Source organism: Ornithorhynchus anatinus, chromosome X5 (genome assembly GCF_004115215.2).
Source record: "Ornithorhynchus anatinus isolate Pmale09 chromosome X5, mOrnAna1.pri.v4, whole genome shotgun sequence".
In the NCBI taxonomy this organism is placed as follows: domain Eukaryota; kingdom Metazoa; phylum Chordata; class Mammalia; order Monotremata; family Ornithorhynchidae; genus Ornithorhynchus; species Ornithorhynchus anatinus.
Genome location: NC_041753.1, coordinates 7,094,898 through 7,116,536, shown reverse-complemented (window position 1 = coordinate 7,116,536; position 21,639 = coordinate 7,094,898). Strand labels below are relative to the sequence as shown.

General features: G+C 65.3%; 1 protein-coding gene and 1 non-coding gene across 2 annotated transcripts; both read right to left on the bottom strand.

Annotated features, from left to right (window-relative positions):
* Nucleotides 1-3,358: 3,358 nt before the first annotated feature.
* Nucleotides 3,359-21,426, bottom strand: NEURL4 (neuralized E3 ubiquitin protein ligase 4). The gene is given in 31 exon segments (XM_029055564.2): nt 3,359-3,604; nt 4,100-4,274; nt 4,431-4,543; nt 4,761-4,905; nt 5,025-5,132; nt 5,248-5,335; nt 5,765-5,944; nt 6,094-6,252; nt 7,408-7,572; nt 8,019-8,195; nt 9,095-9,193; nt 9,307-9,537; nt 9,754-9,899; nt 11,105-11,233; nt 11,341-11,516; nt 12,175-12,253; nt 12,388-12,464; nt 13,087-13,285; nt 13,413-13,575; nt 13,967-14,052; nt 14,447-14,628; nt 14,723-14,984; nt 15,099-15,171; nt 15,432-15,520; nt 15,670-15,781; nt 15,982-16,138; nt 16,140-16,257; nt 16,374-16,439; nt 16,951-17,359; nt 20,144-20,347; nt 21,352-21,426. Coding segments are annotated over 31 exon segments (4,647 nt in total). The 3' UTR covers nt 3,359-3,399.
* TRNAL-UAA lies at nt 21,349-21,432 on the bottom strand. The gene has a single exon. It is a non-coding gene; the product is annotated as a tRNA-Leu (tRNA).
* Between the last annotated feature and the right edge of the window lie 207 nt (nt 21,433-21,639).

Genomic DNA, 21,639 nt, shown 5'->3' with positions numbered 1-21,639 from the left:
TAATCAGGTTGTCCTACATGAGGCTCACAGTTAATCCCCATTTTACAGATGAGGTAACTGAGGCACAGAGAAGTTAAGTGACTTGCCCACAGTCACAAAGCTGACAGGTGGCAGAGCCGGGATTCAAACCCGTCCTCTGACTCCCAAGCCCGGGCTCTTTCCACTGAGCCACGCTGCTTCTCTAATGCTTAACAAATATCTTAAAAAGCAAAAAAAAACCACCCAAAAAACTTCTCCAAAACACCTTCCCTAACTGATCTCTTCATTTTCCCTTTCCACCTTTGGTCCTACAGGGACTATGACTGTAACTGTGTGCCCTTTAAATATTTAATAGTGTCTCCCCGCCTCACAGCACCTGAGCATCTGTAAAATGGGGATGAAGACCGTGACCCTGACGTGGGACAACCTGATTCTCCTGTATCTACCCCAGCGCTTAGAACAGTGCTCTGCACATAGTAAGTGCTTAAATGCCAACATTATTATATCCTTATACCTTCCACTTCCCCATCCGTACTTTATTTCGTTTGTCCCTCCCTTGTAGACGGTAAGCCCCTCCAAATCAAGTGATATAGTTATTGAGCGCTCACTGTGTGAAGAGCACTGTACTAAGCTTGTGGGAGAGTGCAATTCAACAGAGTCGCTAGACACTATCCCTGCCCACGAGAGGCTTACAGTTACAGTTAAAACATATTAAAGATATGTGAATAACCTCGTCGTGGACTGCAAATACATTTCGTTATTATTTGGGACTCTCCTAAGTGCTTAGTACAGCGCTTTGCACACAATAAGTGCTCAATAAATACAATCGAATGAAAGTGCTGTGGAGCCGAAGGTGGGGTGAATAAAGGGAACAGATCCAAGTGCAAGGGCGGTGCAGAAAGGAGAGGGAGGAGGGGAGTCAGGGAAGGCCTCTTGGAGGAAATGTGATTTGAAGGCTTTGATCGGCTGTCGGAGAAGAAGGGGGTGGGAGTTCCGGGCCGGAGGGAAGGTTTGGGCGAGAGGTCTGAGGTGGAGGGCCGGTGAGCAGATTGGCTTTAGGGGAGCGAAATGAGCGTGCTGGGTGGCAGCAGGAAAACAGCGAGGTAAGGAAGGAGAGGGGTGAGTTCCTCGTGGGCAGATGGCACAACTACTGACTCTATTGTATCGTCCTCTCCCAAGCGCTCAGTACAGTGCTCTGCACACAGCAAGCGCTCAGCCAATACTGTGGGTTGATTACCCAACTGCCCCACCTGCTTGTGGAGGAGGGGGAGGCGATTGCCAGGAGAGCCCTGGGACCCGGCCAAATAGTGTTTCCGCCAGGCCCCGGGGGCAAAGGGTCTCGGGGAGGGAAGAGGCCCAGCCTTGCCCTCTGCTTGGCCTGAAATGGGGAGAGCATGGGGCTGGGGGGGGTCCACGACTCTGCTCCCCTTCCCCTCAGGAAGCATCGGGGTCTAAGAAACAGCCCGGGCCCTGGGAGTCAGTAGGGTATTTGTTAAGTGCTTACTATGTACCAGACACTGTTTTAAGCACTGGGGTAGATACAAGGTAATCAGGGCCATATGGGGCTCACGGTCTTAGTCCCCATTTTACAGAGGAGGTAACTAAGGCCTGGAGAACTGAAGTGACTTGCCCAAGGTCACAAGGCAGACGTGATGGAGGCGGAATTAGAACCCGCATCCTCTGACTCCCAGGCCCGGGCTTTCCTCTAGGCCACTTGTCTGCTGCATAACCTTGGGCAATTCACTTCACTTCTCCGGGGGGGGGGGGGGCTCCGTTTCCTCTGGGGGGGGGGGGGGGGAGATTCGCTACCCGCTCCCTCCTTCCCGGCTCAGACTGGGACCCACTGGAGAAGCGGTGTGGCCTAGTGGCTAGAGCCTGGGCCCAGGAGCCAGGACCTGGGTTCTAATTCCGGCTCCATCGCTCGTCTGCCGTGTGACCGGGGGCAACTCACAGCACTTCACTGAGCCTCAGTTGCCTCCTCTGTAAAATGGGGATTAAGAATGTGAGCTCCACGTGGAACAGGGGCTGTGTCCAACTTGATTAGCTTCTATCTACCCCAGCGCTTAATACGGTGCCTGGCACAAAGTAGGCACCAAACAAACACCAAAAAGAGAGAGAAAAAAAAGGACTGTATCTGATGTGGTTATCCGGTCTCCACCCCAGCGCTTAGCCCAGTGCTTGACACCTAGCCACATAAATGCCGTGAGCAGCACCGTTATTAAACGTTATTAGCCCTCTAGACTGTAAGCTCATCCTCCAGACCCTAAACTCATTGTGGGCAGGGAATAAGTTTTCTATATTGCTATACCGTACCTTCCCGAGTGCTTAGTTCAGTGTTCTGCACATAGTAAGAGTTCAATAAATATGATCGACTGACTGGCCTCTCTCCCAAACCGTAAGCTTGTTGTGGGCAGGGAATACGTCTGTTACACCGCCCTCTCCCAAGCGCTTGGTAGTAATAATAATAATGTTGGTATTTGCTAAGCGCTTACTATGCGCACAGCACTGTTCTAAGCGCTGGGGTAGATACAGGGTAATCAGGTTGTCCCACATGCGGCGTACAGTCTTAATCCCCGTTTTCGAGATGAGGTAACTGAGGCACAGAGAAGTGAAGTGACTCGCCCACAGTGACAGAGCTGACAAGTGGCAGAGCTCTGCACAAAGTAAGCGCTCAATAAATACGATTGACCGACTAGCTGGGAGGGGGAGAGAGACGGTCGGAGACGGGGCCGGGGCTGCCGTACCACCGGGCCGGGGAGCGGGGAGGGGGCTTGGCCTCCAGCCCGGGGAAGGACCCCGGATGGGGGGGGCAGAGGGACGGAGCGGAGCCGGGCCGGGGTGGGAGGGAAGCGAAGCCATACGGGGCGGAGGAAAGAGGGGCGACCTCCCCCTCGGGGCCTTTATTGGACTCGGTAACAAATCCCACGTATGTAACAGGCTGTACAGAGGCCCAGCTCCCCCCTCCCCTCTCCCCAAAGAGCAGCTTCAATGAGGGGGACCGGGGGCCCCGCCCCACCCCGCCCCACCCCGGGATTCACATTAGCCAGAAACAATGGAAATAAATTAAGTGACGTTGGGGAGGGGGAGGAGGGAGGGTGGGGGGCGGCGGACACGCCACAGTCAGTGCATGGGGAGGAAACCCTCCCCGCCAACCTTCCCCCAGCCCCGGGGAGGCCGCCCACCTCGTCTCCCCAGAATGGAGGAGGGGCGCAGATGGGGAAGGTCGGGTCCGTCCCCCCGCCCCGCCCCTCGCCGCCGCCGCCGCTCCGGGGGGTGTGCTTCGTGGGCGGTTTGGGGGGGCAGAGCCGCGGAGGAGTCGGGCGGTTGGAGGGGCCTGGGGGAGGGGGCGTGGGGAAGGGCGGTCCCCCCGCTCCCCGGCGCGCCCCGGCCCCCGGCCCGCCCCGTCCCCCGCCGCGGGGCTCACTCCACCCGCACCAGCAGCCCGTAGAGCAGCGTGGCGCCGGCCTCCTTGGTGACCCACTCCAGCTCGGCCAGGCTGAAGCGCGGGTCGGGAGGGGGCTCGGCCGGGCCGGGCGGGGGGCCGGCCGTGTAGGAGCCGGGCCGCACGCACACCTGGAAGGCCACCTGGGCCGTGTGAGGCCTCAGGGACTTTGGGTCCCGGAACCTGCGGGGAGAGACAAGGGGGAGGGGGATGTGGGATGGGGTGTGGATCGCGGGGGTGGTCGCTTAACATCTCCGGGCCTCGGTCTCCCGTGTGGAGCCACAGGGCCAGCGGCCCCCTCCCCGGGCTCTCCGCCACCCCGGGCCCGCCTCCTACCCCCCGGGACTCCCACCGCCCCGGGCCCACATCCCGCCCCTCTCCGGGCTCCGCTCACCGTCCTGTGCCCACAGACCCCCGCCGCCCCCGCGACCGCTCCCGGCCCCACGGCACTTATGTCCGCATCTGTCATTTATCGATTTCTTTTCGTGTCTGTCAGCCCCTCTAGACTGTCAGCTCCCTGTGGGAGGGAAATGGGTCTGTTTATCGTCGTATTGTCCTCTCCCAAGCGCTCGATACAGTGCTCCGCACACAGGAAGCGCCGAATAAATACGATGGAATGACTGAACGGATGCCTCCAGCTCCCCGCCGGCCCGGCCCGGCCCGGCCCCCGCTACTTACTGCACTTTGGCGGCACGGGGCTCGGCTCCGGCGTAGCGCAGGGAGGGGGAGAGGCGGACCCGGGGCGGGACGGGTCCCCGGGGCGGGGCGCTGTTCTCCCCCGGGGGGGCGGCCTCCTCGTACCCCCCACCCGGCTCCGCCTTGCCCGGCCGGCAGCTCAGGATGGACACGCTGCCTGGAAGGGGAGAGGGAAGGGAGCGTGGGAGAGTCAGGGAGATCGGGGGCTCTCCGAGGCCCAGCGACCCCCTCCCTGCCGCCACGCCCCCCGCCCCCGCCAACACCCGCCCTTCCCCGGGTCCCTCCGGGAGCCCTGCCCCCGCTCCCTCGGCACCTGCTCCCAGCTCTCCCCGGTCCAGCACCCTGCGCACGGCGGCCACGCTGCTCCCGTGATAGGCCATGTGCCACTTCTTGCTCAGCGTCGCTCCCTCGAGCCTCGGGTTCACCCTGGGGGCGGGCCGCGTCACCGACCGAAACTTCCTCCCCCCACACCGGGGGGCGGGCGCCAGGAAGGTGACACCCCTCCCTCTCCGGGTGGGAAAGGGGTCGATGGCCCACCGCTCGGCCGGGACGACCTCGCTTTCCGTCCCGGGAGGGAGAGGGCCGGTCCGCCCCTCCCCGCCCCCTGGCCGGCTGCCTCTTGGGGGTCTCGCGCGGCCTGTACCTGAGGTTGAAGCGGCACCAGCCGAAGGGCAGGGCGTACTCTCGGGGGGGCTCCCCGCGGCGCCGGTGAGCCTCGTCCCCCCGCAGCTGCCGGCACGACTCGCAGTAGCACAGGCTGCGCTTCGGGGGCGGGACGAAGTAGCCCTCTGCGGGGGGTGGACGGACACGGGGCGCAGTTGGAGGGGGGTGGGTCAGGGCTGGTGACTCCCCTCCCGTCCCCCTGGAATTCCCTTCCGCCCGCCCCCGGATGGGGGCACGGACTCACCGGGCAGCAGCAGCAGCTCCTGGAAGCGGGCGCACAGGGCGTGGTACTCGCAGCTCTTCAGGGGGCTCGCGTCGGCCGGGGGCGCCCAGCACACGCTCTCCTTGATTCCTGAACGGGAGGGGCCGGGACGGGGGTTGCGGAGTCAGGGAAGGGGAGGTCTAGGGACCCCCGGGGGATAGCGGGGGTGGTCCGCGGGCCCCCCCATCCCCCCGCCCCGGCTCACCGTCCACCACGTCGGCCTTCTCCATGTCGCCCTGCGGCCCGGCCCCCTCCCCGCCGACAGCCCCCGCTTCGGGGCTCACGATGGTCACCTGTGGGGGGGGAGGGGGTGAAGGGCAGTCAGAGGAAGTGGGGGTGGCTCTCGGCCATTCTCCCCCAGCCCCTTCCCCGAACGGGAATACTACCGGGACTTCGGGAACCTTCTCCGTCGGCCCGTCGTACTTATTGAGCGCTTACCGTGTGCAGAGCGCTGTACTAAGTGCCCAGGCGAGGCCAAGAGGACAATATAACAGAAACGGTCCCTGCCCACGAGGAGCTTACAGTCTAGAAGCGGGAGACAGACGTTAATAGAAATACACAGAATGACAGATAGAGACGTTAAGCGCGGAGCCAGTGGGGGTGGGCGACGCCGACGGACGTTCTCCGAGCTAAGGGGGCGGGTCCTCGCCGGAGGACGGGGTCCTCCCTGCCACCCCTCCCTCCCTCGCGGCCCGGCCCCCTCCGCCCACCGCCCCCCTCACCTGCTCACACTGGCCGTACAAGTCCACCAGGACGTGGCAGGGCTGGGGCAGGTCGGCGACGGCCAGGCCCTGGTCCAGCCCGTTGAGGTGGAGGTGGAGGCCGCCCGCCCCGTCCAGCCGCAGCCCCAGCACCGTCCCCTCCCGCACCGTGTCCAGGTTCGGCCCGAAGTTCTCACGGATCTGACCGGGGACGGGGCCCGAGGCTGAGGACCGGGCAGCCCTGTCCCGACCCGTCCCCCGCCCCCGGTCCTCCGGACTGCTAACGTCCACCCCCGCCTGTCCGGCAGGGCCACGCCCCCTCGGTCCCCGCCCGCTGCCGGCCCCCGCACCTTGAGGCCGTTGTGATAGACCCCGTGACCCCGCAGCAGCCAGGAGGCCCGTTTGAGGGCGCAGGCCGACGCGGGGAAGTTGAGGCGCTCGGGGGGGCAGGCGATGACCCCCAGGGCCAAGGAGGACGTCCACTGGCGGTTGAGGGAGTCCAAGCGCACCTGCAGGGGACAGGGAACGGCGCTCCACAACTTCGGGCCCCACGGGGCTCCTCCCCACCGAGGCCGAATCCGTCACCGGACGCAGAGCGGCCGAAGCCAGCCGGCCTCCGTCCACCCGAGGCCGGCCGGCACGGGGGGGCCCCGGCGGGAAGTGGGGCCACATAAGCGGTTGCTCCCCGGCCCAGCCCGGCCTCATTTCCGGTCACAGTCCCCCCAACACCCCCAACCTCTCCGGGGGAAGTCGGGAAGCAGTCGACGGCCCCCCTTGACACCCTCTAATATCCCTAAGTTTTCTCCGCTCCAAGCCATTCCGGGCCTGTGCTTGGCAAACTGATCTCTTCTCCTCGAAGCTGAGGCGAAAGCCTAAGTGTCCTGCCACAGAGATGTCTAGATCATTTCTCAGGTGACGGGGCGGGGGGACGGACGCTCGCCCTCATTTCCGGCCCGGACAGGGAGGGGACCGGAGGCCGGTGAGGGAAAAGCCTAGTCCCCGGGCTCCGCTTCCTGTCCCTACGGCAAGTAGAAATCTGTAGCCTGGAGAAGTGGCCACTGAGGGAGGCGACCTCACTTCTTGTCCAGGCAGGAAAGGGAAGCAGGATGTGGCCCCGAATGATGCCCCCACTTCGGGTCCTTATGAAAAGCGGCCCCCGGAAGTCCTGGGGGGGGTGGGACGGAGGGGGGTCCGGTTGAAGGGCCTTCTCCTTCGAGAAGCCTTCCCTGGCTGAGCCCTCCTCTCCTCTTTTCCGACACCTTTCTGCGTCACCCTGACCCGCTCCATTCGTCCTCCCCATAACTCCTGTCCGGGAGGCCTCCCTTTCCTCTCCAGACCAGAGACGCAGTGTGGCCTAGTGACTAGAGCTGGTCCCGGGAGTCAGAAAGCCCTGGGTTCTTATCCCGACTCCGCCACCTGTCCGCTGGGTGACCTTGGGCGAGTCGCCTCACTTCTCCGGGCCTCCGTTCCCTCGTCTGCACGAGGGACATTAAGGCCGGGAGTCCCACGCGGGTGGCGGACTGTGTCCGGCCTGACTTGCTCGCCTCTACCCCGGCGCTCAGTATGGTGCCGGGCACTCGGGAAGCGTTGAAAAGACATCACAGAAAAAAAGTTGGATTTCGGGACCCAGTCGGTGAGTGGGGGGAGGGAGGACGACGGCGCACCTGGATGAGCTGCTGGGGGCCGAGGGGCCGACCGATGACCACGATACCCTGATTGTAGCTGGCCACTCGTGTGGCCGTCAGGTTTCCGTTTGACAGAAGTATGTTCTTCCCGTGGTTCTCCAGGAACTCCAGGGCCGGCGGGATGCTGGGAACCTCGGGAGCACACTGCCGGGAGGAAGGGAGGTGCGACGGAGGGGGGGCGGATTAAAGGCCCATCTCCTCCAAGAAGCCTTGCCTAAGGCCTCCTCTCCTCTTCTCCCGCACCCTCCCTGCGTCGCTGACTTGCTCCCTTCATTCATCCTCCCTCCCATCCCCAAAGCACGTACGTATCTGTAATTTATCTATTTACTTATTTATATTGACATCTGTCTCCCTTTCTAGACTGTGAGCTCATTGTGGGCACGGAATGTGTCTGTTTGTTGTTCCCGAGCACTGAGTACAGTGCTTGGCACACAGTAAGAGCTCAGTAACTACGATTGAGCGAATGAATGGATGAAAAGGGACCCCAGTTGGCTCCGTCACTAAAGCCCCAAGGAAGATCTCCCCCTCCTCCATCTCCCCGTCCTCAACCCCGGTCCGGAGCCCAGAAGCTCCATCGGCGCGCGCCTCACCGGTGAGCCCGGCTCCTCTTCTTCCTCTTCGTCGTCCTCCTCCTCGTCGTCCACCTCGCTCCCGGTCTCCGAGGCGACGGAGGGAGGCTTGGTGCCTTCGGGCTCCTCCGCCAACGAGGAGCTGACGATGGAGACGCTGGACACCCGCCCGTAGAGGTCCATCACCGCCCACACGTTCTGTCCACGGGGGCGGGGGCGGCAGGGGGAGGGAAGAGATCCGGTCGGGGACACGCTGGATGGGGCTTCCTCCGGCCCGCCTCGTTCCCTTCCCCGGAGCACGGCTGTTTTTTATTATGGCATCTGTTAAGCGCTTACTATGTACCGGGCACCATACTAAGCCCCGGGTCGATCCAAGCTAATGAGGTTGGATACCGTCCAAGTCCCAGACGGGGCTCACAATCTTAACTGGATAGGGCACGGGCCTGGGAGACGGAAGGACCTGGGTTCTAATCCCGGCTCCGCCACGTGTCTGCCGGGTGACCGTGGGCAAGTCACTTCACTTCTCTGGGCCCAGTTCCCTCATCTGGAAAATGGGAATTAAGACTGTGAGCCCCATGTGCGAAAGGGACTGGGTCCAACCTGATTAACTTGTATCCACCCCAGTGCTTCAGGACGGTCCCCGGCACCTGGCAAGCGCTTAACAAGTACCATCGTTATTATTACGGAGAGGGGGACCGGGGCCCAGAGAATTGAAGTGACTTGCCCAAGGTCACCCAGCAGACGAGTGGCCGCGAGCTCACTGGGGGCAGGGAATGTGTCTGTTTCACTGGGCTATTGTTCTCTCCCAAGCGCTTCGTCCAGTGCTCTGCACACAGTAAGGGCTCACTAAAAACAATTGGCTGTCTGAGTGACAGGTGGTGGAGCCGGAACTAAAAACCAAGTAATTCTGACTCCTGGGCTTTTGCCAGTAGGCCCCCCTGCTTCCCAGCAGGTCAGGACCAAGAGGTGGTCAGTCCACCCTGGGAGGAGCGGTGGGGATGGTTTTGGGGAGAGGTGGCTCAGTCCACAACCTGGGCCCGGGGCTTTGGGGGAAGAACGCGCTCGGGCCCCCCGGCCCGCTCCCGGCCTCCGGTTACCTTGGCGATGCCTGTGGCAGCGGGGCCCATGTCCTCCCCGTTTAGCCGAACGTGCATCGTGTCGTCCGCCCCCCGGAACACCCCCACCCGGCTCCCGACCTGGGGGAACCGGACGCACGCGGGGGTCAGGCGGGGGTCGCCGGCGCGACCCCGACTTCCGCCCCCGGTCTCCATCCGTCCCCTCGGCCCCGCCCCCGTCCCCCGCCGCTCACCCCCAGCCTGTCCAGCGAGCGGCCGTAGTTCATCCGCTGGAGCTGGCCGTTCCTCCGCACCTCGCAGCCCGACACCGTCCAGGTCAGCTTGGCCCGGAGCTCGGGCAGGGACGGGGGCAGCCCCGGCCCCCCACTGCCGCCCGCCCCGGGCCCCGCCTCCCCGGGCAGCAGGGTGGTCAGACCCAGGCGGAAAGAGCCCGCCCACCGCTCGTCCACCTCCTCCACCTTCACCTGGGGGTGGGCCGGGGACAAGGTCAGAGAGCACGTCCCGCCCCGCCGGAGGCGCCTGATCAACTCCATCCCGGGGACGACCACCGCCGGCTCCCTCCGCGACTCCCGGGGGCCGCCACGTGGCCGGTTTCCCTCCCGCCCCGCCGCCCTGGAGAACGGGCCCCGAGATTCCCTCCGCCGGGACCCCCGCCCGGCCCCGCCCACTCCGGCGCCCACCTCGAAGACCTCGTCGGTCCGCAGCTCCTTCATGCTGAAGACCAGGCCGTGGGCGTAGCCGGCCGCCCGCACCGCCCGGCCCCCGTCGCCCTGGAACGTCACGTTCTTCCCGCAGTTGCTGTGGAAACGATGGGACACGCCCGCCGCTGCGGGGATGGCCGGGGGCCGTCAGCGCGGGGAGGGGGACGGGGGGGGGGGGGAGGAGGGTGGCGTCTCTTCCCTCCCCTTCACGCCCCCAGTCCCCAGACGGGAAACGAGCGGTCAACCTCCTGACGTTGCTTTGCTCTTTATGGCATACGTTGAGTGTTTACTACGTTACTACTATCACTCTACTAAGCACCGGGGCGGATACAAGCTAACTGGGTTGGACACGGGCCCTGTCCCACGTGGGGCTCAGAGTCTTCATCCCCATTTGACCACTGAGGGAACTGAGGCCCAGAGAAGTCAGGGGATTCTCCCGAGCCCACAGAGCGGTCGGGCAGCGGGGCCGGGATTAGAGCCCGGGTCCTCTGGCTCCCGGGCCCGGGCTCTATCCACTAGGCCACGCTGCTTTCCTCTCCCACCCGGAAGGGACGTGACTTCCTTTTCCCACAGGGAACTGAACGAGAAGAGGGAATCGGACATGCTCCCGGACAAAGAGGAAGTGGGGGGCCGAGGCTTGTGACATCTCTTGGCCAGGCGGAACGGCAGGCCTGTTGGAAGGCGGCACGGGGGGGGGGGAGGGGGCCCTCACTTCCTTGGCCAGCAGGAAGGACCGGGGGACCAGGAGCCTCCCCTGAATTCCTCGCCCTGACCGTTCTGAGAGGCGGATCCTCCCTTGCGGACGGCCGCCAGAAGACGGTTTCCTCTTCTTTAAGTTTCCCTATCCCCACTCCCGCTTTTGCGGGCCTCTCCCGGCTCCCTCGCTATATACGAACATCTCCCGCTCCCACCCCAGTCACCCGGAGGGTCACGGCCCCCACCGTGGCCGGCCTTCCACGGCTCCCACTGAGACCCACGTCCCCCCCGGGGTTGCCGCCACGTTCCCGGACCCGAGGGGTGGCCTGTGTCTTACCGGACGTGACGGGTGCTGCTGGGTGAACCTGGGGTACTTCTGGCTGAAACTACAGCGCTACCCGTGGGGCGTGGGGGTGCGCAAGTGTGTTTTTCTCGCACTCTCGTCTCCCCTCTCCCCGCCAACCCAAGGAGGGTTTGTGTGCCTGTGCGCGTCCCAGGAAGGGGGCGGGTATACAGGCAGGCGTGCTTGTTGGGAGGCCATATGACTCCACCCCTCAACTCTCTCCAGGCCTGGGGGGGCGAGGGGATCCCCGACCCGTCCGCCCGCCCGCCGACCCGCCCGCCGGCCGCTCACCGGGGGACTGCAGGGGGAAGGACTTGTCGGTGGCGTTGCTGGTGGACAGGCTGTTGTCCATGGGGCCGGTGGCGCTGGTGATGGACACCTGGACACACTGGCCGTACAGGTCCACCACGGCGTACACCTCTGCGGACGGGACGGAGGGCGAGGAGGAGAAGAGGGGTCGGCCGGGGGCCGGGAGCGAGGCCCGGGCCGTCCCGGAGGGGCGGTCGGCGGGGAGGGGAGGTCGTCACCTTTTCCGGGGGGCAGCCCCGAGCAGGCCACGCCCTGGTCCAGACCATTGATGAAGTAGTGCAGGTCGCCCTTGGCCGTCCGCATCATGCCGATGCGCGAGCCGGTGCCCAGCGAGTCCAGGTCGCAGCCGTAGTTGTTGCGCATGGTGTTCCCGTCCTGCATGATGGCCGTCCCGCTGGGAGGGGGGGAGGGGAGGGCGAGGAGGGGAGCGCAGCCGGGGGTCAGGGCCCGGGAGTCGGGCCCCGCCGCCCCCGCATCACCGTCACCGGAACACCCCGCCTCCCGGGCACGAGACGAGCTCCTCTCCCGGGAGCCCGCCCGCCAAAATCCAAGTCGGGCCCAGACACCTGCCTTCCACAGTAGAAGCCCTGCACCGCTTCACCCCCATCAGGCCGGCAGGCCGGCCCGTTCCCCTCCTGTCACCCGGCTTCCCGCCGCCTTATAAGCCGCCTCGCTCCTCAGCCCTTCGGGGGGGGGGCTCTCCCTCCCTCCCGGCCCTCCGGCTCGGGGAACGGGTCAACCGACCCCGTTGTATCGTCTTCTCCCAATGGCTTCGTCCAGTGCTCCGCACACGGGAAGCGCTCAGTAAATGCCGCTGATCGACTGGCCGTTCCCTCTGGGGCCTCCCCGCTGCCAGGGAAGCCCCGAGGGAGCCGTCAACAGACTGCGTCGGTGGGGTCGACGGGTCGGCTGGGCCCGAGCCCCGAGAGTCTCTCCGGGATCTCCACGGAAAAGCCCCGGAGGCCGGAAAGTGGAGGAGGGGGCGGGGGGAGCCTCCCGTCCCTCAGCTGTGGTCCAACCCGCCCCGGCCACCCCCGCGGCCCAGCCCTCACCTCAGCATCCACGTGTCGTAGTCGATGTCGGTCATGGTGTTGGGGAATTCCAGGTCCTCGGGTCGGATGGCCGTCACCCCTGAGGCGGGAGCGGGAGGAGGAGGAGGAGGAGGAGCAGGCGGAGGAAGGGAGGGGCGGCGACGGTCCCTGCTTCCCCCCGGGGTCTCGGGGAGCCCTCCGTGACTCCCCGCCCCGTCCCCTGAGACCACTTACCGGCCTCGATCGACCCCGACCAGCGATCCACCATCTTCTGGATGACGATCTCAAACAGCTCGCCGTCTCGCAGGGCCCTGCCGGGGTCGGGGTGGAGCCCAGGGTCAAGTCCGGGGTCGGCAGGGGCAGCGGGATTCGCAGGGGTTGTTTTTTCATGGTATTCGTTAGACACTCGCTTTGTGCCAGGCAAGCTAATCAGGTTGGACACAGCCCCCGTCCCACATGGGGGCTCACAGTCTTAGTCCCCATTTTACAGATAAGCGCAGATAAGGGAACGGAAGCCCAGAGAAGCGGAGGGTCTCGCCCAAGGTCTCACAGCAGACGAGTGGCGGGGCCGGGACTAGAACCCGGGTCCTTCTGACCTTCGGGCCCGGGCTCTAAACGTTAAGCTACGCTACCTTTTCATAATAACGACCGTGCTATCTGTTGAGTGCTCACTACGTGCCAGGCACCATACTAAGCGCTGGGGTAGATCCAGGCTAACGGGGTTGGACACTGTCCCGAGTGGGATTCGGTCTCGATCCTCCCCTTTCGCAGTTGAGGGAACTGAGGCCCGGAGAAGCGAAGGCACTTGCTCGAGGTCACCCGGCGGACAAGTGGCGGGGCCGGGCCCCAGCCACCAGGCCGTGCTGCTTCTCAGCGCCGGGAGCCGGCGGAGCAGGGAAGGAGGGGAGAGGAGGCGGCGGGCCCGGGACTGACCGGTTGGAGATGACGATGGCGTCGTTGAACTCGCTGCGGCAGTTGTGGCGGAGGGCCGTGCGGCCCCCGTTGGTGATGACGGCGTTGCTGCCGTGCAGCTGGTGGAAGCGGAGGTCGCTGGCTCCGCCCCCCGACGACGGCGAGCTCGGGGACGGCTGGTCCGGGCCCTCCGACAGGTCGTCCGGGAGCGGCGGCGGGTCTGTGGAGGGCCAGGGGTGGGCAGGCGGGCGAGGGAAAGGAGAGTCGCCGAAGCCCCCCACACCCATCGCGACCCCGCGTCCGCCCGCCTCGCACCGCCCCCCGCCTCCCGCCCCCCGGGGCCTCACCCGCATCGTCCACGATGGTGGCCTGGGCGGCTTGGCCGTAGAGGTCCACGACGGCGTAGACGGCCGGGGGGACGTTCCAGGCGGCCGGGCCCTGGGCCACCCCGTTGACGAAGAAATGCAGCGTCCCGTCCTCCCGGCGCACGACCCCCACCGTGTCCCCCGCCTGCCGTCCCCACCGCGAAGCAAGGGGGGAGAGGAGGGGGCGACCGAGTCAGACGCGCGGGCTCTCCGACCCTCCCAGCCCGCCTCCTGCCGCTGCCAGGGGAAAAGGGGGGGCAGCCAAGGTCAGACACGGGGGCTCTCCAAGTCTGGCCGCCCCCGACCTGCCGCTGCCACAGAGAAATGGGGGGAGAGGGGACGGCCGGGTCAGATTTACGGGCTCCCCCGAACCTCCTCCGACCGCCGACCGGTCCCCCGCCCGCGCCTGCCACAGGGAGATGGAGAGCGGGAAGAAGCAGAGGCTGGGTCAGACAGGTGGGCTCCCCCCGACTCTTTTCTTGCCCCAACCCGGGGTCCGTCCCCCACGGCTGCCTGCCCTCTGCGGCACCGCCCACCTTGAGCCGGTCCAGATTGTGCCCATACTCGTCCAGGATGGTCGTCCCATTGTGCATCACCCCGTTGCCCGTCATCATCCACGTACCTGGAGCCGGGCGAGACCCGGGTGGGGGGAGGGGCAACCGGATGGGCCCGAGTCAGCGGGGGCGGGCGGGGAGGCCCCAACCCGGCCTGCGCGTGCACGCGTGTGGGCGCGTGAGGCAGCGGGACCCCGGGGTGAGATCCCGGGATCTAGTCACGGCTCCCCGTGGGACCCCGGACGAGTCACTTCACCTCCAGAGACCCCAGCCTCCTCATCCGGAGAACGGGGAGGGGGGTCCCCGGCTCTCCCCGCCTCTTAGCTCGGACCCCACCCGGCTTTTAGCCCTCTGCCCGGCCCGGAGCGGGCACCGAGTCAGCCCCGGCCCCAGTGGGGGACTGGCGGGATCCCGGGAGTCGGGGGAGGGGGCCCCCCCGCGTCGTCCCCCCCGGTGGCCCACCGGAGCGCAGGTTGGTCATGGTGGAGGGCAGCTGCAGGTAGGCGGGGTTGTGGGTGGTGACGCCGATCTCGATGGAGCCGGCCCACTTGTCCACCATCTTGTCGATGCGCACTTGGAACAGCTCTCCGTCGCGGAGGGCCCGGCTGCTCAGCACCACGCCGTGGTTGAAGTCGTCCGTGGCGCTGGGGGGTGGGTGGCCGGAGCGTCGGCCCGGGGTCCGCCGCCCCCCGCCCCCGCCTCCTCCCCGGCGCCCCCCTACCGCCCCCGGGGACCTACTGAGGCCTGAGCGCCGTGCGGCCCTCGTGCGTGATGGCCGCCTTCTGGCCGCAGTTGGGGTGGAAGAGGAGGCGGTCGGGCTCGGGGGGCAGGCCGGGGGTCCGCCGGTGGGCCCCCTCGGGGGACAGGGCCCGCAGGATGGCGTTGTTGCGCCGCAGCCGGTCGCTCTGGTTGTGGTTGTGGACGATGGTGACCTTCACGGCCATCCCGTACAGGTCCACCACGCCGTACACCACCGGAGGCGTGAGGGGCGTGGCCACCCCTGTCCGGCCCAGGGCCGACGGACAGACACACGGACAGACAGGCAGCCGCCGGTCAGCGACGCCCGGGCCGCCCCCCGGCCCGACCTCGGCCGCCCCTTGCCCCCGCCGCTCACCCTGGTCGACGCCGTTGATGAAGAAGTGTAGGGCAGAGCTAGCCTTGCGGGTCAACCCGATGTGATCCCCTTCCTGTGGGGGTGGGGTGCGGGGAGGAGACGGGAGCTCGTGACCTCCGGCCCGGCCCTCCTCCCCGCCCCCGTCGCCCCCCCGCCCCCAGCGGGCAGTAGCGGGGGCCTGCTTGCTGAGAGATCGGGCCCCATCGGATGGGAGCCCGATGCCCGCCTGGCATCAGGCAGCCCGTCCTCTCCGCTACCGGCCGGGGTGGGGGGCACCCGGCGGAGGGGAGAGGGGAGGGGAGGTGTGGGGGGCCGCTGAGGAACTGGACTCACCTGCAGCTCGTCCAGGCTGAACTCACAGTATTCTCTGCGGGTGCCCTTCCCGTTGGTGAGGATCCCACAGCCGCTCATCATAATGGTGCCTGCTGGCGGGAAGGGGTGGGTGAACGGCGGGGTCGGGGGTGGTCGCGGTCACCCTCATTCCCTGGTTCCCCCTGCAGCGGCAGCCCGGCCCCCAGGCCCACCCGCTGCCAGCTCCCCCCCCGCCCCGGCCCCCCGCCCAGGGCCTTGCCTGAGCGCAGGTTGGTCATGGTGGCCGGATATTCCAGGCTGTCGGGGTTGTGGGTGGTGACCCCGATCTCGATCGACCCCGACCACTTGTCTACTAGCTTGTCGATCCGAATCTGGAGTGGGCGGGGGGACCGGACCCCACAGACACACACACACACACACACGCACAAACAGCTGACTGGGCAGGGCCGGGTGGAGCTCCCTCCCTCCCTTTCCCGGGACGAGACCCCAAGCCCGGCCCGGTCCGCGACCCCAGGCCCGGCCCGGTCCGCCGGCCCGGCTCCCCGTCCTTTTCCAGAAGGCCCCGGGGCACCTCGAACATCTCGTTGTCCCGCAGCGGGCGGTTGGTCATGACGACGCCGTTGTTGAACTCGTCGAGGGGCCGGCGCCGCTCGGCCGTCTTGTTGTTGTTGCTCAGCTTGATGAGGGTCCCGCACTTCTCGTGGAAGAGCAGCGCCGCGTTGGAGGGGGGGGGCCCCGGCCGGACCCTCCGCCCCCGGGGACCCCAGGTTCACGCTCAGCAGCCCCCCGTTGTAGGCCGACAGGATGGCGTTGCTCACCACCTCCGACAGCTCGATGCCGGAGAAGCCTGGGGGGAGAGCCGGGGGAGGGGGGCCGGGGGGACCGACCGGCTGTCACCGCGGGCTGCGCGGGGTCCCCGTCGGCTTCCCCCGGTCCCCCGCCCCGGCCCCCGGCCGCACTCACCGGATTCCGCCTCCAGGCTGTTGGGGAATTTCTCAGGCCTGGCCTGGCCCCGGGGCACCAGGGAGACTGGAGGAGCGAGGCGGAGAGTGAACGGGTGAGGGGCAGGGGGAAAGGTCGCAGGGGGTGGGCGCGGCTTCTGGACCACCAAGTACAGGCCCCAGGTCCTGCCTCTGCCCAGCTGGGTCCGGACGCCCACTCCCCCAAACCTCCACCTGTCTACCCCACAGCTGTCCAGCTGGCTCCAGAGCCCCTGCTTCCCCGAACCCCCACCCAACCAGCCCCCGACCGTCCGAATGGTTCCCCGACTGTTTCCCCCAACCCTCACCCGTCGGACCTGCTACCGTCCAGCGGGCTCCCGGACCCCTGCTCCCTCAAATCCCCGCCTGCCCACCCCGCAGACCATCCAGCGGGCTCCCAGACCCCAGCTCTCCCAAAACCCTCGGCCGCCTGCCCCCCGACCCGTGACCGTCCGGCTGGCTCCCGGACCCCCATCCCCCTGAACTCCAACCCGTCCACCCCGGCACGGTTCAGCCGGCTCCCCCGGGATCCCCCCGAGGGGTTGAAGGAGGGTCCTCACCCTGGTCGCCGGCCGCGCCCTCCTCCGCTGTCCCCGTCAAGGTATCCGGCGGGGTCCCGGGGGGCTCGGCGCAGGAGACCACGGTGACCTGGGTGCACTTGCCGTAGAGGTCGACGACGGCCCAGACCCGCGGGGGCAGGCCCGAGGCGGCCACCCCGCAGTCGCGCCCGTTGACCCAGAGGCGCAGGTCGCCGGCGGCCGTGCGCTGGACGCCGACGCGGTCGCCCTCGCCCAGCTGGTCCAGGTCCTGGCCGTACTCCTCCAGCACCGAGCGGCCGTCCCGCAGCACCGAGCAGCCCGACACCACCCACGAGCCGCCCTTCAGCCCCGTCGCGCTGCTCGGGAACTCCAGCACCTCGGGGTCCAGCGCCGTCACCCCGATCTCCAGGGACCCGCTCCATGAATTCACCTGGAGGCGACGGGCGGCGCGGTGGGCGGGCGGCGGGCACGAGTACCCTCTCCCCACCCCCGGCCCCCACCTTCCCCCGGCAGCTCGCCGTGGGTACGGGACCTCAGTCGGTCCACCGTATGTATCGGGCGCTTTGTGCGGACCACTGGACTAAGCGCTTGAGGCAGGGCGACAGAACAAGACGCATTCCCTGCCCACAATGAGCTTATAGTCTAGAGGGGAAGACGGACGTTAATAGAAATCATTTATGTTGCTTCTCGACAGTATTTATCAAGGCCGTACATTCCTCTCTGGGCCGTAAGCTTGTCGTGTCTTTCGGGGAATGTGTCTGTCAACTCTCTCTTATTGGACTCCTCCAATAGCTTAGTACAGTTCTCTGCGCACAGGGAGCGCTCAGTGGGTCACATCTATTGAGCACTTACTGAGTGCAGAGCACTGTACTAAACTCTCAAGAGAGCACGGTACAACAGAATTAGCATTCACGTTCCTGCCCACAACGAACTTATACCTAGAGATCTAGATTTACACGTGCTACAGCCGATACCCCTCTAGATGATAAACTCGTTGTGGGCAGGGAATGTGTCTGTTTATTGTTACACTGCCAAGCGCTTAGTCCAGTGTTCTGCATACAGTAAGCGCTCAATAAATACAACTGACTGACAATACCACTGATTGATTGAACACAGAGCGCCGGACTATACTTAACTGCTGTGATCTCTGTCCTCTAAGAGATTCACCCCTCCCCTCATGGGCCTCCACCCCATCTCCCTCCCACCCCCAGGGTCTCTCTCCCTCTCCTCCCTCCTCTCCAGAATCCTACTCTCCCACACCGCTCCCTCTCTGAACTCCCCTTTTTTAAAATGGTATTTGTTAAGCGCTTACTAAGCTCTGTACTAAGCTCTGGGGTAGATACAAGCAAAAAAGGGTTGGACACGGTCCCGGACATGGGGCTTGTAATCTCCGCCCCCAGTTTACAGATGAGGGCACAGAGAAATTCAGTGACTTGTCCAACATCACACAGCAGACAGGTGGCGGAACCGGGATTAGAACCCAGGTCTTTCTGTCTCCCGGGCTCTAGCCGCTGCTTCTCTTCCTCCCCACCCTCCAGCATCTTACCCTCCGCCTCCCGGCACACCCTTCAACTCCATCTCTCCTCCGTATCTCTCGCCGCCAGAGACCTGCCGGGGTCTGATATCGTAAGCCTGGTCCCACCCCCCGGTGCTCAGCGCATCGTCGACGCTTAACAAACCCGCCGTGTGGAATCCAGTGCTCCACACATAGTAAGCGCCGGGTAAATACCGCTGATTGATTGCCACTGATCTGCTGTGTGACCTTAACGGTAATAATAATTACTGCGGTACTTGTTACGCGCTTGCCACGTGCCGAGTACTGTAGTGAGCGCCGGGGTGGATGCGAGATAATCGGGGTGGACGCAGTCCCTGTCCCACATGGGGGGGGGTCACGGTTTCAATCCCCATGTTACAGATGAGGACCCGAGGCCCAGAGAAGTGAAGCGACTTGCCCAAGGTCACACAGCGGACGTATGGCGGAGTCGGGATCAGAACCCACGTCCTCCGACTCCCAGGCCCGTGCTCTTTCCACTGGAGCGCGCTGGGCAAGTCACTTAACTTCTCTGGGCCTCGGTTTCTTCATCCGTCGAACGGGAATCAAATCCCACTCCCTCTTCCTTAGACTGTGAGCCCCACGTGGGACAGGGACTGGTCCCACCTGAGGATCTTCTATCCATCCCGGTGCTTAGAACAGTGCAGGATACCTAGTAAGCACTTAAATCCCATAGTTACTACGATCCCAGCCCTGTCTAGAAGCATCCCCGGGCCCCGAGGGAACGGGCCAAACGGGAACCAAACGGAGGAGGCAGCGCGGCCCTGGGAGTCAGAGGACCCGAGTTCTAATCCCGGCTCTGCCCGTAATAATAACGACGGCGTTTGTTGAGCGCGGGGCTCACAGTCTTAACGCCCGTTTTACAGTTGAGGGAACTGAGGCGCAGAAAAGTCTGATGACTGGTCCACAGTCACAGAGCGGACAAGCGGCGGAGCCGGGATGTGAACCCACGGCGCGGCTCGGTGGAAAGAGCCCGGGCTTGGGAGTCAGAGGTCACGGGTTCGAATCCCGGCTGTGCCACTTGGCAGCTGTGTGCCTGTGGGCAAGTCACTTCACTTCTCTGTTGCCTCAGTTACCTCATCTGTAAAATGAGGATTAACCGGGAGCCTCACGTGGGACGACCCCGATTATCCCGTATCTCCCCCAGCGCTCAGAACGGTGCTCTGCGCATAGTAAGCGCTTAACCAACACCAACACGATTATTATTCTGACCTCTGACTCCCCAGCCCGGGCTCTTTCCACGGAGCCCCGCTGAAAGCCCCCCTCTCGACTGTCGGCTCGTCGTGGGCGAGGAGGGTGTCGGTTGATCGTTCCGGTGTCCTCTGCCAAGCGTTTAGGACACAGTGGGAGCTCAACAGACACGACCGACCGCGCCTGCCTGTCTGCTGTGCGACCCCGGGGGGGGTCCTTCTCTCCCTCGTCCTAAGACTGTGAGCCCCAGGTGGGGCCTGCTGGTCCGGCCTCGACCCCGGCGTTTAGGACGGCGGCGGGCACGTGGTAGGCGCCTAAGAAATGGCCCCAGGTGGGCTGCCGCGCCCCGGAGGCTGCCGGGAGATGTAGCGTCGGTGGCCAAGGGGGCTCTGACAGGTGCCGGGCCCCTCCTTCGACCGATCGATGGGTGGTCTTTCTCCGCCGGTCCCCCCCCCTCCCGATCCCGCCAACCTTGCGGTCGATGCGGACGGTGAAGACGCGCCCGTCCTGCAGCGGGTCCCGGCTGAGCACCAGCCCGTGGTTGAACTCCTGCACCGGCTGCTGCCGCTGCGCCGTCCGGTTCCCGCACGACAGGCTCACCAGCTTCCCGGTGCGGGGGTGCAGCTCCGCCCCGGCCCCCGCGCCGCCCCCTCCCCCGCCGGGACCGCCTCCGGCCCCCGCCCCCGCCCCGGCCCCGGCCGCCATCCGCCCCTCCCCCCCCCCCGCACCGCTCCGCCCGCCGCCGCCGCCGCCGCCGACACCGGATGGTTTGCGACAGCGCGCGCACGCGCGACGGCGGCGCTTGGCGGCCCCCTGGCAACGGCCGCCGCGGGGCTGCCCGAAGGGAGGGAGGGAGGGAGGGCGGGGGAGGGGGGCGGGCCGGCCGTTGCGACGGCGCGCTTTACGGCGGCGGGCACGACTCCGGCCCGCGCCGCCGCTTTACGGCGGGGGGGGGGGAGGGCGAGGCCGAGGAGCCCTGCTTTACGGCAGGGACGTAAACGCGCCCCTCCTCGCCCCCTCCCACGCCGTTGCTTCGCGACAGAAGGCCGTCATCGCTTTGCGGCAACAGCGCCCCCTGTCGGCGCGCCCCGGCTCCTACATTCCTTCATTCGTTCAATAGTATCTATTGAGCGCTTGCTATGTGCGGAGCGCTGGACCGAGCGCTGGGAATGGACAGATCGTTCATTCATTCAGTAGTATTTACTGAGCGCTTACTATGCGCAGGGCACTGGACTAAGCGCTTGGAATGGACAAATCGGTAACAGATACAGTCCCCGCCCTTTGACGGGCTGACGGTCTAATCGGGGGAGACGGGCAGACAAGAACGATGGCAATAAATAGAGTCGAGGGGAAGAACATCGCATAAAAACTGTGGCAAATAGAATCAGGGTGACGTACATCTCATTAAATAAAATAAATAGGATGGTGAAGATATATACAGTTGAGCGGACGAGTACAGTGCTGAGGGGGGTGGGACGGGAGAGGGGGAGGAGGAGAGGCCCATCCGATCAGTCCGGCCTGTCGATGGAGCTATTGCTTCCTTCATTCAATCGTATTTATCGAGCGCTTAGTGGGTGCAGAGCACTGGACTGAGTGCTTGGAGAGGACGCTTCGGCGACAGAGAGACCATCCCTACCCGACCACGGGCTCACGGTCTAGAAATAAAGAAAAATCCCTACCAGAAGTGGGGCTCGAAGCCACGCCGCCACCCGTCCATTGGATCTTAAGTCCATCGCCTTAAACCACTGGGCCATCCTGGTGACAGAATGTCACCCCTCGGCCAGGACTGTGTGCAGAGCACTGGACTAAGCGCTTGGGAGACTCCAGTACAACCACAAACAGACCCGTTCCCTGCCCACAACGAGTTTACGGTCCAGAGGGGGAGACAGGCGTGAATAGAAACCAATCAATGACAGAGATCTAAGTGCTGTGGGGCGGGAGGGGGGGATGAATATTGATTTATTCAA